The following is a 17,112-nucleotide window of genomic DNA, read 5'->3' on the forward strand; positions in this document are numbered from 1 at the left end:
CTGTCCCAAAGTGGCTCTTGCTTTGCTGCTATTTTTGGAGCTAAGTATTGCTAGGCACTGAAATCTTATTTGAAGTCACTAGCAGGAGGGCACCTGGCTTTCCCAAGCTCCTTGGATATTTCTGTTCTTCTCGATTGTATCAAACTGATAGATCAGAAAGCATATACTCAAAGTGGATTCTGTGGGGTACTGATTTAGTAAATGTGGACCTCTAATACCCCAAGTGTCTGGATTGAATGCCACTGGTCTGCAACACAACTTTGTGCAGGTCTGTTTGAATCTTGGCACAAGATTGTGGCTTGTCAAGAGGAAACTGAGGTCAATCCTGCTTACTTTCCAAAGAGAAGGAGATTTTCTGTCATAGCTAAAATCTCAGCATCTGTTCTTTCATCACTTTTTGCACCAGGTCGTGCCTACCTTTCTCAGAGCCCAACATTGCTGCAAATGCTGGAGGACAGACTGAAAGCTGAAGACAAGGATTCCCTTACATGGGAGAATGTTCTGGGGGCTCTGCAGAAATTCAGCCTCAGGTGATGAAAGCACAGCGTGTGGTGGTGACAGCAGGAGAGGAAATGCAGGCTAGTTAGGCTCTGTTCGGGGAGGAAAGAAGAGCACTTGATTTTCCCATAACAATCATCAGAACCCCTGGTGGCTGATGAAAGCAATGTCACTTATTATGGAGGAGAACTCAGTTTTGCTGACTGAATTAACCTGACTTCCTAGCAGCTCTCAAGGCTCAAGTAAATGTACATCTCCTGCCACAGCCTTGTGTACTTCCTTAACTGAAGAAAGCGAAAATCCTAACTTAGAAAGCTCTGACGATCCTAAGTGGAAAAAAAGAGTTGTGTTACATTCCAAAGCATAAGGTTTTCATTTTCCTTTCTGCAAACATTTTTCAGGAATTTCATCTTTATCCTGTTGACCCTCTTTCATGAAACTGTCTATGCATGGACTGATGTGTTTCTTACTTCTGCATTAGCAATCTGAGTCAAATGCCCAGCACAAAAGAAATATGCAAAAGCAGGAAAGAGCATGCTCTATGTATCAAATAAATATGATCTTAGGAACTCTGTTTTCACAGCAGTCAGGAGGAATACTGAAAATTTGGTAGTTTTTTATTTTCTGAAAACTAACAATCTTATATAAGGTTAATTCCACATACTTGACATAAAGGAAACTTTTTAATATGTGGTCAGATGCTCTCTTGTTTTACTTAGTCCATGCCATAGACCTGCTGCAATATCCAGCACTAAGAAACATATGAGCTTTCAGGACCAAAGCCAGGAAAGCACCTGCTTTGATCTTTGCAATTTAAATATAATGCTTCTTGGAAATAATGTTATTAAAAATGCTGGTTTTCAGTAAGAGTTTTCTACCAGTATATACTTCTTTTTCTGTATTGTCAAATGTGGAATTTCTATTGTAGATCATAGTTGGCCACGTGGCATTTTATTTATCATAGTCTTTGAGGGCAACTAAAAGTTGACTTAAAAGAGCCTGAGATTAAAGAATTTCTAGAGAAAAGTGCAAATAGATTCAAGCAAAAAAACTCATTTGTCAAATCAACAGTACAAAACTGCTACAGTGCTATGGCTACCTATGACAGAAGAAGTAATTAATTTGTTTTATGGTGTGTAGCTGGCTTTTAAAACCAATTTTAAAAGACAATTGAAAATGCCATTTTAGCTGGAGTAAGAAGCCTTAGAAAACAATGAAGAAACTTACATCAGCAGTTCACAGGTTTAAAAAGAAGAAAATAAAACAAAAGACAAAACCCCCCGATCTATCCAACAACGTTTTAGTCCTCTAACCATATGGGAATCTGCATCTTCAATTTCTTCTGGCTTTATTAATTACTTAGTTTAGTGATTCTGCCAAAATTAATAGTTTAGGGAATTTTTTTGTGTGTGTGTTTGTACCAGCTGTAAATGTATTTGAAAGCTATTTATGTTGTAATCTAACATTTATGATTTGTGATCTGATTTGGTTTTTAATCCTAGGCGTGCACTGCAGTCAGCAATGATCAAAGATGGGCTGATTTTCTGGCTGGTTGATGTTCTAATAGACCCAGATTGCCTGTCTGATTACAACCTGGAGTATTGTGCTGCCTTGCTCATGAATCTTTGTCTGCGGAGTGCAGGTGTCTTATATTTTGAATTACAACCTTATTCCAAGAAATAGGGAGGATTGTGTATTTTTTTTTTCCTGTTTTACCAGGATTCTTTCAAGTGACTACAATAAGCAGCAGGGACCAGAACCGGAGATATTTGAGTGTTATAACCAATGCTTTTGAGCACATCTTTTTTCCCAAGAATTCTAATTATGGGAAGTTACCTTCACGAAATTTTAAAGAATTAAGCAAAGAAATAAGCAATGGCATCCTCTAAGATTTGATTATTTTTCACATTAGTATGTGAAGGCAGCCATTCCTACATTCCAGGCATACTTTTCAAAGGACACTTTTTGTCCACTTACAGACTCTGTGTAAGAGATTTCTTGGTAAACAGAAAGAACTGGGTTGAAGAGTAATGGTGAGGAGCTTAAGCTTCACCTTGCCTTCACTTCTACAATGCAGAGATTCCCCTCAAGAAAATAAGATCCTGTCTGTGTCCAAGAGACTTAAAAAGAGCTTAAATTAAATTTCCTTTTAAAAAGGAGAGTAAGGTAATGGTGAAAATCGTCTGCTTCTTGTAAGCAAAAAAAATGCCTTTGCTAAACTTTTTAATCCCCTTTGTGTTGCATCCTGTCCAAGACTTCAACTGCATCAATCCAGAGTGACTTCACTGATTTCAACTCAGTTATGCTGAGCAGCGTTTGTCAGGAACAGGAAACAGTATTTCTCTGTGCAAACTATATTTAATAGTGATTCTAAAAAGTAAGAAAGAAACTTGCTCTGATCTGTTCTATTTTTCAAGCATATTTATGTGTTCTGCCTTTGCAGGGAAGAAAATATGTGCAAGTATCCCAAACCACATGCTCAGAGTTCTTTCTGGTCTTCTTGACCATGAGAATCCTAAGGTAATTGTACAGCAAACTTTGGGTTAATGAAAAGGTAGAAAGAAAAGTTTAAAAAATAAGAAAGGAAAAAATGTAAAATGTAAATTGGTTTTGTTTCCTTTATTAGACCCCCATATAATTAAGTTGCATGAATTTTTCCTAAACTTCACTAATGTGTAAATTTTATTTCATTGAGCAGAGGTTTTTCTAGACAGAAGCATGTCTTGCTTTGACAAATGTTGGCAGCTAAGAATGGAAGCTTTTGGTTGCAGTTACCATGCAGTCCATGTGCCTTGATTGCATTTTCTGATGTTGCTTAAATGTTGTGCACCAAATCACCTCAAGCTTAACTCATTCGTGAGATGAACAAAGTGTGATGCAAAGTTATTATGCAAAATATCAGGTGCAGGGGAACAGATTTGCTGTAGTTTTAAGGAATTCTATAAGAAAGTAGTAGATTTGTGACATTCAAGCCCTAATATCTTTTTATCTTCCACTTCATTTGACCCGTCACTTTAACCTTTTGTGATTCCTTTCTTTTCTGTCTCAGGGCACACTTGCAACTTAGGTACTTAGAAAATGCTACCATGTTGTTGAAGTCTGTGCTTTAGAATTACTTTGAAACTTCTCTCAGAGTGTGCATTCTTACAATGTGCTTTGCACTTATTGTAGCAGAAATTTTATTATTGAAAAGTAGATAAATTTTTATTATCAAAAGTAGAATACAGTGCTCTTAGGTGTGAGGAGAGCTTCCTGAGAAGCTGTGGAATTCTTATGTAAATCCCAGTCCCTTACCTTCCCTGATTCCCCTGCTCACAGGCCTGCTCACTGTTCACTTTTCCAATGGTACAGACAGAGGATGACTGGAAATGTTAGTGCTTCAGAAGTAACTGGCCATTAGAAAGGCTCACATAAGTGCTGGTAAGACAAGTTTGACAGATCTGGTGGCTTTCAATAGCCATAATTCAGAGCTTTTGTGCTGGCAGGTTTTTTGCCTCTCCCGAGGAACAGTAAGAGGCAGCAGAGTGAGAGGATGTTTGAAGTTCTTTTGGCTTTATCATCCTGCCTAAGGCTACAATGCTTGAAGCCTGTCTTGAGTTCTTGCTGGCAGAGTCTTTTCCTTGTTCTTTGTCCTGTTTTTTGTACTGCCATTAGTGTTTGTCAGAAACTAGCCTTCTTTTTCTGTTTTTCTCTTTTCCTTTTTTTTTCTCTTATGGCTGAGTCAATTTGCAAGAATACATTATCAGAAGCAGGGGGGTCTTTGGGAAATTGGCATGCAGCATACTGGTTTAAATCAACTATATCACAATATATTTGCATCCTAAAAGTTCTCTACTTCCCACGTGGGAATTTTTGCAAGTCTAGTCTAGCCTGGTTAAACTCTTTGAAGTATAGTTATCCTACATTTTCACTCTTGTATTTTGCTGATAGTCAACTGGCATGAATGTAAGAGCTTTTCTTCATGGTATTTCTATTTCTTCTTCTTAGATCCAGTCATATGTGAATGGAGCACTGTACAGTATTCTGGCCATCCCTTCTGTCCGAGAAGAAGCCAAAGAAATGGTAAGAAGTGCTGCTTTGCATAGCCTGAAAATTAACACCTCTACCAGAGATGGCCAGACAGGGACCTGCTGAGCAGGGCACAGCAGGGCTGTGAGGTGGGAGCCAGGACATTTTAAGCAGGGAACCCACAAGAGGCCCTTCTCCTTTCATCCTCAGGGAAGCATGAATGTATGTCTCAAACACTTCTGCCATATCTTCAGGTCTTTCTCCCAGGAGTGGAGCCCCAGCACTGTGAAGGATTCTGTCTGAATTATAAATTAAAGGTCTTTAGAATTGTGTGTCCTTCTAGCATTTTGTAGACTCCTTGTGGCCCAGGAGATGCTTTCATCTGACCTGCTACTTCTTCCCCTTATGTAGCTCATTCTTCACCAGTTAGGAGCCACTAAAAGGTGGCTTCCTGCTGCTTTTCCTTCTGCCTGGGATAGACATGGTTATTTGGGTAAGGCCAGGAGGAAGGTTTCAGAACTAGGAACTGATTTCCTGTGAAAGTTAGTCTAATGGTAATGACTGCGTTTCAACTTCTGTGTTTGAGGAAGCTGCTCCTGGGATACCAGCATGTCTTTGTATCTTAGCGACTAACCAGAGAGTTATGGAGACATAAGTGTTGTCAGATGTTCTACCTCACAGAGCACAGAGGACTGAAAGTGATCTTAAATGCTTAATGACACAACATCAAGGCTATAAGGAACCATAGAGACCAGGTTTAAAGTCAAAGCTGGTTCTACTTTTTGCTTTCCTTCTCTGAACCTTGCACTGTTGTCTCTGTGGATGCCAATTTTATCCTGTTCTGATGACTATTGTGTACTGAATTCAGAAGGCAAAAGCAACAGATCTATTGTAAAAATTTGCTGTTCATCATGGACATGTCTCTGTTTAAGCCTCGAAGCAATCTAGAGTGTATTTCTTTTGTCTATGCAACACTTGGAGCTAGACACCACGATTTGCTTCACACTGCCACTGTGGTCACATGAAATACTGATCTAACAATGTTTTCTGCTACAATCAGGGAATGGAAGAAATTCTGCGCTGCTTTATCAAGGAAAGAAATGAGGAGATGGTTCGACAGATTGAATTTGTTATCAAGCAACTCAATTCAGGTCAGAACACTTGCAGCTATCAGAGCTTTAAATCTCTCACAAAAGCCATAAAAAAGCTCATGTTTTTACTTGGCATTGAAACCCTCAAAGAATAAGAATAGTGTGATGGTCTGAGAGAGGGTGAATAGTGAATGTCAAGATTTGAAAGTCATGTATTTTAAAATTTCCTTTATGTTGTAGTAATAAAGAAGAAATAAAAGGCTGAGTAAGACACAATTCCAAAGTTTTGAGACTGTAAATAAAATGACCTTGGCTGTTTTCTTTCATGCCAGTGGTCTGATGGTAATGAGAGACTGCTGCCAACTGCAAAAATGCAGTAGAAATTTGTAAAACAGGATTTACAGACTAGGTCTGTCTGTGCTCTTCTCTTGCTCTATTGAGGTGTAGCTTTATGTGAAATGGCTTGTCCTGAATAGGGAGCAGAGACTGTCCTTTTTGGAGAGTATGTTCATGGGTTATAGGAGTTGTAGATGCTGTTAATAAACTGAGAAGGTGGAATATTTATTCCATTTTCTGTTGCCTGTGACTGAAAGGAAGATTGAAGAAAGAGAAAGCAAATAATGAAAGGGAGATTAATTCTGGTTGCATCTTTATCTTACAGTAAACATAGAACAAGTTCAGCTGTTTTCTTTGGCTTTTGGAAAGAGAACACAGCCTGTCTTAGAATTCTAGCTTGTAAAAAACCAAATAAAGTATTTAAGCACTGTATTGCCATTATACAATATTTGTTCTTCAAGGCTATAGAACCTTGAAGAACACTCCTCTTCTACCTGGAAATGGTATTTTTAAGAGCTTTTGCGTGAGTCATTGATGAGTACAAGTTGTGCTTTCAGATTTCCAGCATATGCCTGGCCATTTTTTTCCTGAGGAAATAATTTTGTCCAGAAGTTAAAATAAGTATTCTGCATGAGTACTAACTTTTTATGTACAATAGCACTATACTATTAAATATTTGTAGGGAGAAATAGAGTCTCTTATTGAAAAGTAGACAAACTTGCAGGTGCACATGCTTTCATTCAAGTCTTGTCATTAAATACAGTGAGACATCACCATGGATTTAGAAAGTAACTATTCCAAAGTGTTTCTATATCTGCCATTTTCCAAAATATAAAATGATTTCAGTGATTTCTAGAATGCTTATAGGATCAAGTTATTCCAATAGTTGTCCTGAAAAAGACTTGTCTGTATGAGAAGCAGGTTAAATCATAAAAGTGAGGTAATAATGAGATTCTGTTGAGTTGTACATGTTCAATTTAACTCACACTCTTTTGTTTTGCTTCTTTCTAGAAGAGCCATTCAATGATAGTATTGTATCTGATGATGATGAGGAAGAGGAGTATGAGGAAGTAAGTAAAGGCTTTCTGACACCTTTTAGAAAAATCCTTAACCTTCTAGAAAGAAAATATTTGTGTCAATAAACCAGACTTTGCTTTTCTGGTGGGTTTTCCTTTTGGTTTTTATGTTTACTTAATTATTCTTGTATTAACAAGAAAATTGGATCTGTTTCCATTACCTTTTCTTCATTTGAAGCCCTACTCTTTTATTTTGGCAATTTACCACCTCTGTGATAATTAAAGAATTTTAGCTTGACATAAGTGAAGAGATAAGGAGTCACTGTAGCAGTAGAAATCTTGCTTTCAAGCAGACCTATTGGATACAGTTAAAAAAATAGAAGTATGTTACCAGAATAATTTATAAACAGGTTATCACTTTTTCTTAAGGTATCATTATCTATTCAATGTGTGACTTAATTTGCTGTTTGAAAACTTTGAAATATAATTAGTAAATTGCTGGAATGTAAGAAAAGGAAACAGTTATTACAAATAAGGAATAAGTCCCATGAGAAAATAAAATAAAATAAGCATGAGAAACTATATCACAGTGAATATAAACTGATTAGCTCTGTATTTCCTTCTCCACTAATAAATGTGTTCTATACCATTTCAACATTTTTTGAGAAACTGTCTTCATAGAGCCATGGGTGTAGACAACATAACATACTGGATCACCTAAATTAACAATCAAAGCAAAATGTAAATCATGTGAGAGAAATGTTACACCCAGTCTTCACTGGTGGTGTTGCCTTTTCTCTATTGCCATAAGTGCACAGTGGAGGCTTGAAAATAGTGTCAGCAGTTATGTGGGAGTTTTATCTTAAGGAAATCTCCACTGCATTTTTATTTTATCGAGAAGTCTTGCTTGAGAAATTTAAAAGAACAGGTATGGTAGATGTCCTGGAAGCAGTATTTGTGCATACTTAGGTGTGTGTATGTGTGCACATACATTCACAGCCTGTGCTTTGCCCTGAAGAAGTCAGTGACATGGAGAGTGAGTGAACTGCAAAATGTTCTTGTATTAGGAGTGTTACTGCAGAACAGATTAACTGAAAACCATGCTTTTCAACAAAATATAAGCTTTTTGTCCTGTACCAACAAAGAATAAGACAGATAAAACTTAGTCAGTTGTGTCCACGTTGTAGTAGCTCATTGTACATTAATGGGAATGACAGTGACTGGGGGAAACCAAATCTAAAATTTGTCCTGTTACTGCAGCGTGACAGAATGCATTTTCTAGTGCATGTTGACCTTTTTCTGTTTTGAGAGCAGATAAAAATGCAAATATCCTGACTGTAACAGGTGTGGGGTGCTCTCAGCTGCTGTGGGGTGCAGCACCATGCAGGATCCAGCATGGCAGTGTCCAGGGAAGCCTTGCACTGGTTGCGTTATTTATCCAGTTTTTGTGTTGTGTATAGCTTTTGTGGCACAATAGGTGGTGAGCTAATAATCCCTTTGCCTAAAGTTAGAGCTATGTGGAAATTCTAAGTTTAGAGCTACAAAGAAGTTTTATTGAACAATCAGCTCTCCCCTTTTTATTCTAAGGGAACACAGTAATTTTTTTTTTTCTTATAGGATTAGATTATTGTAGTTGTTTCACCTCCTGCAGTCCTGAGTCAGTTTTTTAAAATCTTTCCACTTCTCCAACCGAAAATCAATGCTGTGGTGCAAGATGGGCTTCCTAGAGATTAATCATTAAAACTTCCCTTTGCTTAAAATGCTGCTTAACACCTTTTAACTGATACTTCAAGGCTTTGAGTATCTTGAGTGTATGATGATAATACCTTTGGTTGAACTTTTTAATACTTTTTTAAAGGATACTGTGTTTTGTTGTGAAATCATATAGATAAGGAACTCCTTCCTGAAAGGTGTGGCATTGAATTTCATGATGATGTTGAACACTTCCATCACTTTACCTGTTCCTGGGAATGAAAGGAAGGTGAATTCCGCTTTTCAGTCCTACCCCCTAGATGATCCCCCCTGTTTACAATCCCAGCAAAGGCTCTAGGTCAAATCCTTTTGAAATGTATTGTTGCCACTGGACCATCAAGTGATTAAAAATAACTTCTGGCATTTCTTATTTTTTTACTCAAAATATAACAGTAGGCTTTTTAAACAGACAGATGTCCAACTCCAGTTTTTCATTAGCTTCGCCATTATATTAAAAAGAAAAGCCAAGTTTGAAACTGTTTTTAGTGTAACATTAATTGCAACACATTTTGAATCCTTGTTGCTGCTGGGAACTATAATTCTGTTCTGCTACAGGGACATCTGGTTTCTTAATCCCTCAGTTTAGAAAATATAGTTTACACATATCATGGCAGTGATGCATAATGTTGTTACTTTGTTAAATAAACAAAGATTTGTTGACTCACTACCTCAATGCTTGGAACTCTTTTGTATTTTGGAATTGCAGTGAGTTATTGTTCTCAATGGTGTTCTGTGATAACATCTGATAATGTGATCTGGCAACAGAAAGTTTTGGAAAATTTTATCAAAAGTCTTGCTTTTACGTAACTTAAACTACTACAGACTGAATGCATTTCAGGATATGTCCAGATTTTGCCAATTTAGTGACATGCTTTCAGACTGCTTACTGATGTTAGAATTTGTAGCTCAATGCCTTTATTTATACATTTACAACTTTAAAAACAACAAAAAGACTCTTATGGACCCTTAATTTGCAGGTTTTGCTCCAGCTTTAATTGTTTACAAGAGCATGCAAATGTTCCCAGTGCTGTCACTATTACCTTTCATGGGGTTTTTTTGCTTTTATCTGTATTTAATTTAGAGTAGATGAATTCTCTCCTGGCTTTGAGCAGATCTTGTGGTAATGACTACTTTCTCCTAAACACTGTGGCCAAGACACAGAGCCTGTTAGAGGAAAATTCTGGGATTTCTAAGGGCATCATACGTTCAGAAATTTAAGATTCTGTATTGTGTGACACTGGAGCATATAACCGTATAAAAAAATCTCAGTGTGTGTGCTGCTATTCAGAAATAAATTGGCTTTTGTGTTTGTCTGCTAAGCTTTAAATTAACTATTGTAGAACTTAGGATATACCAGCTCCTGGAGTACATACCCAGCCTTGAGATGTCAGCCTTCTGGGGTGTGTTGACACCCACAGTCACAGTGTGTGTTTCCTGGTGCCCAATATTCTCTTAACTAGTCTGTTAAATTCTAACTTAATCTATCTTCAGTATTTGATTTTTGTGTTCACTTTTTATTTGACTTGGACCATCTTGAAAAGCTGCTTGTAGAAGTGAATATGTGCTATGGTAGCTCTGATTCAAAAGTTTAGTTACAAGCTGGAGCTGTGTGAGGTGACTGTACAGTGACAATTTATCAGACACCCTCTGATCCGCTGTCACTCAGCACCTGGCAATAAAATCAGGGAGCTGCCGTGTGAAAAATACACTTCAGCCACAGGGTACATCAAAAGAAAGAGCTTAATCACAGGGCTTCAAGCCATTACATTAACAGGCATTGCTGCCAACATCTGCTGCAGCCTGTGAGAGTGGGGAACAGGGCACTAATTGTGTTACTTCAGCAGTGGAGTGATGGCACATCGGGCTAAGTCCTTATTTTGTAAAAGGAGGCAGAGGGGGGAATTTTCAGGCTCGGTTACCTGGTAGGTTAAATAATGTCAGGAGTGGGATTGGCTGCGTGAACAAACCATGTAAAGAAAAATGCCCCCAGACCTATTTTTAGAGCTTATCTTTGCAACTTCACCCCCTCTCCTCCCACAATAAAAATACAGTATATTGTGGACTTTGGAGTGTGGTTTCTTGGTGAGGGGCAGGGGATGATTTTTCCTTAATACAGATGATTGTTGCCTAGTCTACAAGTGTTTATCCTTTTGTCATCATCTGGTTTATTTTTCACACATGCCCAGCTTTCCAGGTAATTAAGAGCTAATTGTGACTATTTAAAACTGAGTCTAAATCTCTCTAAAGGTAAACTGCTTTTCATTTTCATTGTGCTCTGGAGTTCATCAGAGTCCAGTGGCCATTGTTTTTAATGGAGTTTATGCCAGACTCTCTCTCTTTTTAGCATGATTCCTTTACTTCTTCTCATTTACTGTGTTTGACAGTCATTTACATTTACTGCTACAACAGGTTTCAAAAGCAAAGGACATTTTCTTCATCTAGAGTAGGTCTATCTTAGGATATCTTGTGCAGGACAGAAGAGAATTCTTTATAGTAGCAAAATACAAGCAAAAATACTTGTTCTTTTTCTTGTACTTTTACTACTGGTTTTGGTTTGCTGGAGGAGTCCCTCAAACTTCAAAATTTCCTGGCTTTTTTGATCTGTAGAAGCTGCAGAGCTTCCATGAAAGATGAATCACCCATAGTTATTCTAGAAATAAGAACAGGAGAGTAAATTCTTGGTAGTTTTTATTTGAAGTTGATTACATTTGGGTTTGTGGAATAAAATCAAACGAGGACTGTTGCCTTGTCATATGATGTTTTTATCCTGAAATACTGATTGAAGCTTTTTGTACCAGCCTCTTATTACCAGCTTTAAAGCTTCCTTGCACACCTGAGTTTCTTGTTGCCTTGCAGGAGGACAGTGACATCCTGGAGCCTGATCTGGACAAAGATGAGGTTTTGCTGCCTCAGATGGGAGAGCTTTCAGGAGAGAAGCTGCTAACAACTGAGTACTTGGGAGTGAGTACCACTCCTTAGAATCTTGAAATAAATTAATTTCCTGTGTTTAGTGTTTTATTTCAGTAGTTTCACCGCTTTCTTCAGTTTGTTGCTTGAAGAGGCAGGTGCTACCTGCAGAGCAGTCTGAATCTTTCAGAGTCTGTGTATGTGCTGCTGCTCAGGAGAAGCAGAACCCGTGTGAGAAAGGAGCTACCCTTTCACAGGGGGTGGTCAGGCTGTGGCTTAATAATAAGCTACAGGCAGCCTTAGGGTTCTAGTGCTACACCAGTGACTCTATGAGCACACAAAGCAAAGTGCTGAGCAGGTTAATACTGGAACATTCTGCTGGTCTGAAATTATTTTAGAAAAAAAGGAAGGTTGAAAAGTCAACTGCTCCTGCAGGCGTTGTGCCGGATCAAGTATTGTCTGCCTTACTTCAAGCAGCAAAAAGCTATTAAGTAAAAAAGCATAAAGTTTGTATGAATGCCATTTATTGTGCTGTGACTAATTCGAGATATTCAGAGGGCTGGAGCACCTCTCCTGTGAAAACAGGCTTAGAGAGTGGCATTATTCAGCCTGGAGAAGAGAAGGCTCCAGGGAGACCTTATTGTGGGCTTTCAGTCCTAAAAGGGCCTACAAGAAAGCTGGAGAGGAGCTTTTTCACAAGAGCATGTAGTGATAGGACAAGGGGGGATGGCTTCAAACTGAAAGAGAGTAGGTTAGATTAGATATAAAGGAAAAATTCTGCCCTGTGAGGATGGTGAGGCTCTGGCACTGGTTGCCCTGAGAAGCTGTGGCAGCCTCGTCCCTGCAGGTGTTTGAGGCCAGGCTGGATGAGGCTTTGAGCAACCTGATGTGGTGAAAGGTGTCCCTGCCCATGGCAGGGGGCTTAGAACTGGATGGTCTTTATGAACCTTTCCAACCCAACCCATTCTGTTATAAATGCAAGCCTTCTGGATTCGAGAGTCCAGAATCCTGACGATGGAAAAGTGACCTGAGAGAAGATGTCCTGAAAGAGCCTTCAGTGATTCCAGACAGTTTTATCCAGTGACACCAGAATGCAATTTAGTTTCTGCTGCAATGTTTCTATAGAATTTTCTCTATGGTTTCAAATACCTGTTTTTCCACTGCATTTTTTTTCCTTCATTTCCATGTATCAGATAATGACTCACACTCCAAAAATGAAGAAGAAGCAATTTGCTGGTGTCCATCAGAGTATAGATGAGCCTCTCCAGAGACCTGTGACACCAGGTTATCACAGAACTGCATATCTAATGTAAGTCCAAACAAATGAGACCAAGTTGGATTTTTTTAAGCTCTTTTAAAAAGCATAGCAACAACAGAGAAGAAACCCATAACAATGCCTAAATAACTAAATCTTCCCTATCTAAAACTGCATTGCCATTGTCATTCATTACGGAGAATTTAAAAAAAATGAGTGGAACATTGCAGGCAGGGAAAGGTTCATTGGCTGAGGTCACGTTCTCAAAATAATTGAATAAATATTTAGTGATGAGGTTGATTTAAATTTGCATTATATCCCACATGTTCTTGCATCTTCGTGTAATATATTCCATTGGAAAATTGCACCAAGCATCTACAATGCTTGAGATCTTCCTCTTCACAAGCAACAAAGTATATTGCTCTGGGGAGGTTTGTTACAAGACAGATGAAAAAGAAAATGGGTAAGGCAAAAATCTTGTTATGTTGGGTTTCCCTGCTTCAGAAGAAATACATTTGCCATCAGAAGTGTGTGTGACACTTTACTCTTGGTGTGATTTGGGTCAGAGTAGAAGGCTTATTGTAAATGGAATAAAGGAGTCTTACCATGTAGAGCTCCTTGAATATTCTCTGCCTTCTGTTAGAACAAGTATATCTTGATTTCTGAGATTTGTCCTGTTCACTGTCCTGACTGAGTAAGTAAAATATCAATGAGATCCCAAATTTAAATGATTTTGTAATTTTCAGTTGCACAGTTTTAGATTTGATCAAGTCCAGGTACCTATGATACAGGCATGTTTATTGTGAGTATTGAATGTTTTTATTTCTGTGGATACTTAATCCGAGAGACTACAAGACTAACAAAGTATGATAATAGTACTCAAGACTCACAAGATTCATATAGGTTAGTATGTTAAAATGAATGAGTAACCTGAAACACAACAATGTAATGAAATTACAGCTGGTTCTTTAAATGCATCAGTCCTGAAGATTGTCCCATGTCATCCCTCTGCCACTCTTTTCTTTCCTGTTCATATTTTCTATTTCTTAAAATACTTTTCCTCCTCATTTCCATGTGGAAAATGGGTACAGAAGACAGTGAGGGCTGATGTGGGCTGTAGTTGCACAGGTGTTGGTGACTCTGAGTGAAGTCTGTTGTTTGAGGCAAGGAGTGGTCATAGCTTTATCTTGCCTCCCACTATCTCATGCTGGAATTAGCATGAAGATAATGGAGTGGAAGCAGCAATTAATTACTATATTAGCTCACAAATAAAATAGTGATTATCTAACAATTTTCATGCCATCCTCCAAAAGAACTGCAGGCCTTAAAAATCTAGACTGGTTAATCTATGCCTAAATATACATTGCCACTTTACTGTGGGGTCAGTATTAGAATTCAAGGTCCTACTTCCCCTGCACAGTATTTTACCCATGTTGGGTTTGGAGACCTGGACTGATTCTGTGGAACTGGCTGTTAGTTTTAAAAGTTGTTAGGGCAGTGTTACAGTCGAGTTTTAAAAGTTACTAGAAATTCCTCTGCCCAAATTAAGGTGCAAACAAGACCATATGCCAAAGTCAATGAGAGAGAGAGAGAAGGAGAATAAGGAAGAGAAGGAAATAGAAAAGAGGTGGGGGTACAGAAAGAGAGTTACAGAGAGAGATTAAAGAAAGTATCACCACTCCATGGATCACATCCTTGGATGTTGATCCTCTCCAGCTCTGCTGTTCTTCGTGGTGAGGGTGCCCTGAGAAGCACAGAATCAATGGATTAATACATGCTCAGGCCAGGTGGGAATGCTCAGGTACCTTCCCTGGGGGGAGCAGTTTGACAAAGTCTCTTGCAGCAGCTCCTGGGTCTGTTGCATCACTTTGAGACACGTGCAATCCTGTGGTGCAAGGCCTTAGGAATGAGTCTGAGGAGTCTTTGATGGATTATGACACCCCCTCAGCTGCCTCCCACATCAGTGTCCCGTGGATGTGGCCTGCGGGGTTGGGGGTTACACAGCTGGGCCAGTCTGTGTAAGGGAGGATGGGTGTCCAGTGCCTCTGACCAGAGATTACACCCCAAACCACCTCCCCCCACTTGTTTTGAGGGGAGTCTGTGCAAACCTGGCCTCTGTGGGCTGTGGTCTCCCTCATCCCAAACACAGCCAGGGATGATTCTGTGCTGCATTTGGCTTTCTTGTGGATGCATTCCTTTCTCAGCCTTATTTGCTTCTCCCTAGATCTGAGATGATTGAACATAATGTCCCCTTTATCTTATCTAGGTGGCTTAACTCACAGTTCAAAGTTCCAGCCAGGCATCTTCAAGGAGGAATGGGCTTCTGTAGCTTCTTTATACAGATTTTGCTGTAGTGGGCAAAACTCCTTCCTAACAATGTTAAAGACATGAACCACTTCAGTCCCTGACAAGCAGCCTTATGGCCTATTTAGAAAGTATATTTTCAGGAATAAATCATCATCATCACTGGAGTGTCTAAGCATTACATTCTTGCTTTATAAGTGGAGAGAAAACCAAGTTTGTGGAAACGAAATTACTTTCTTCTGGGAAGTAAAAAAAATGGTGTCAAACCTGTGAGAGTGGCTTTTATTTCCCACTGTCCTGAACTGCACTGCAATATTTGCATCAGAAAGGATCTCTGGAAGTGATTGCTGCCTCTCTTTAGCACCATCTACCCAGGCAGGGTATTTACTTAAGTGTCCCGGGATTCTGGAGTGACGTGAGTCTTGTATTTTGGCACAACTTGAGTCTTCTCAGTTGTGCAGCTTGTGCCTCTGCAAGGCAGCTTCAGGTCACTGCTGGATACAAATTCAAACCACATTTCCATCATGCTGGTTCTGGTAGCTCTTGTTCTAATAGAAGTGTTAGTTTGATGGTGTGAAGCAGTCTTCACAGATTGCCTCACTATGCAAACTACAGAGGAGAAATGTAAACAGCAGAAATCTAACACTGAAACTACGTGAAAATTGATTTCCCTCCTGCTCTGCTCAAATGGTAGAAATAATATCAGTATTTGGTGCTCCCATGTTTTAAGCAGGAAACAAGCAATACCACCCTGAATGAGAAGTTTGTCCTTTATACCTGATTGGTTTGTGTGCAGGAAACTGCAGTGAGTAGATGAAGACATTCTCGAACTACATTTTGCAGCAGAAAAGGACAAGCTTTGATGGCTTTTATGCTGTTCTAATTTTAGTACTAATTAATTTACTAAAATAAGGGAATACTCGCTTGGAAATTATTGCAGGAGGAAGACAATAAAAGCTTTGCTGCCTTAATTTGAAAGCAATATCTGAACTGGATGTATTTCGTACTTTAAATATTTTAAGTGGCTTTTATCATAAGAAATCTCAGGAAAAACATTAGACCCTTTTGCCCTGGATACAGCTTGTCTACCGGATGCAATTCAGGACAGTTCATCTAAATTATGTGAAATCTCGTATTCAGCTGAGTGGTTAAACTACATTAAAAATTTTTGTAAATGCTTCCATTCTAAATTGAAGTGAATATAACTTGTTTGAAGTTCTTCATGTGAGACTCAATGTAACATATTCCATTTAAAAACAGCATGAAAGAGGAAGCAGTTGATGAGATACTATAAAATGTATCTTTGAGCTGTTGGTTCATACCTCCAAAAGGGGGGGGCAGTGAAGATCTTTACTGCTGAATAGAAGTATTCACACAGAAAATTAATGCAGAAAAGCCACTGCACATGTAGCAGCCATTTCATGCTAATTTTTCTATGACTTTCCAGTGCAGACAAGGCTCTAGTTACTTCAGATGAATTGTCATGGGAACCCTGTATGGACAAGCTCTTGCTGTATGGAGCTGAGCGAGTCAGGAAATACTGGAAAGCTGCCTTCTTTTTCTTTTTTTTCATTTTCCCCTCCTTCTTTAAACACTTGCTGGCTGAGATCACTCAAGGGGGCATGAACTACTTAATATTCTGCTAGCTATTTCCTTAGAAACTGATTTAGCTGTGAAATCATTAACTGCCTCCTTGGACTGCATCCTTTTTACTAGAAATGTAGTTTAGTTACCTTAGCCTGATATTAGGCAGGGAAACTTTCCATGTCTGCCGACGTCTTTTCACACCCCTCTCACTTCTGCTGTGTTTTATTGCTCTACTAGTGAGCAGCTGTGTCCCTGTTCTGTCCTTCAGCTGCTTCAGTTTCCCATTGATCAGCTTCACTTGTGAAATCAAAGTTATATTTGTTGCTTACTTTAAGTCTGTGTTGCATATTGCTCTTTA

At 38.8% G+C, this 17,112-nt stretch overlaps 1 protein-coding gene across 7 annotated transcripts in view; it reads left to right on the forward strand.

The window, feature by feature from the left end:
• ARMC9 (armadillo repeat containing 9) overlaps positions 1-17,112 on the forward strand; it is a 59,017-nt gene that overhangs the window by 26,775 nt on the left and 15,130 nt on the right. For 6 of the 7 annotated variants that reach the window (XR_015805589.1, XR_015805590.1, XR_015805588.1 and 3 more), the window contains 8 exons: positions 407-530; positions 2,001-2,140; positions 2,942-3,018; positions 4,486-4,560; positions 5,567-5,657; positions 6,945-7,003; positions 11,558-11,662; positions 12,802-12,917. Coding sequence is in view for 4 of the 7 variants with exons in the window: in XM_014871632.2 (XP_014727118.1) it covers positions 407-530; positions 2,001-2,140; positions 2,942-3,018; positions 4,486-4,560; positions 5,567-5,657; positions 6,945-7,003; positions 11,558-11,662; positions 12,802-12,917 (787 nt within the window). In the remaining 3 variants the exon portion in view is untranslated. Of the gene's footprint in view, positions 1-406; positions 531-2,000; positions 2,141-2,941; positions 3,019-4,485; positions 4,561-5,566; positions 5,658-6,944; positions 7,004-11,557; positions 11,663-12,801; positions 12,922-17,112 lie in introns of those variants that run through there. The other variant, XM_088170437.1, reaches the window with a different exon arrangement.

The sequence above is a fragment of the Sturnus vulgaris genome, chromosome 10, assembly GCF_052056855.1.
Source record: "Sturnus vulgaris isolate bStuVul1 chromosome 10, bStuVul1.hap1, whole genome shotgun sequence".
Taxonomy (NCBI): Eukaryota; Metazoa; Chordata; class Aves; order Passeriformes; family Sturnidae; genus Sturnus; species Sturnus vulgaris.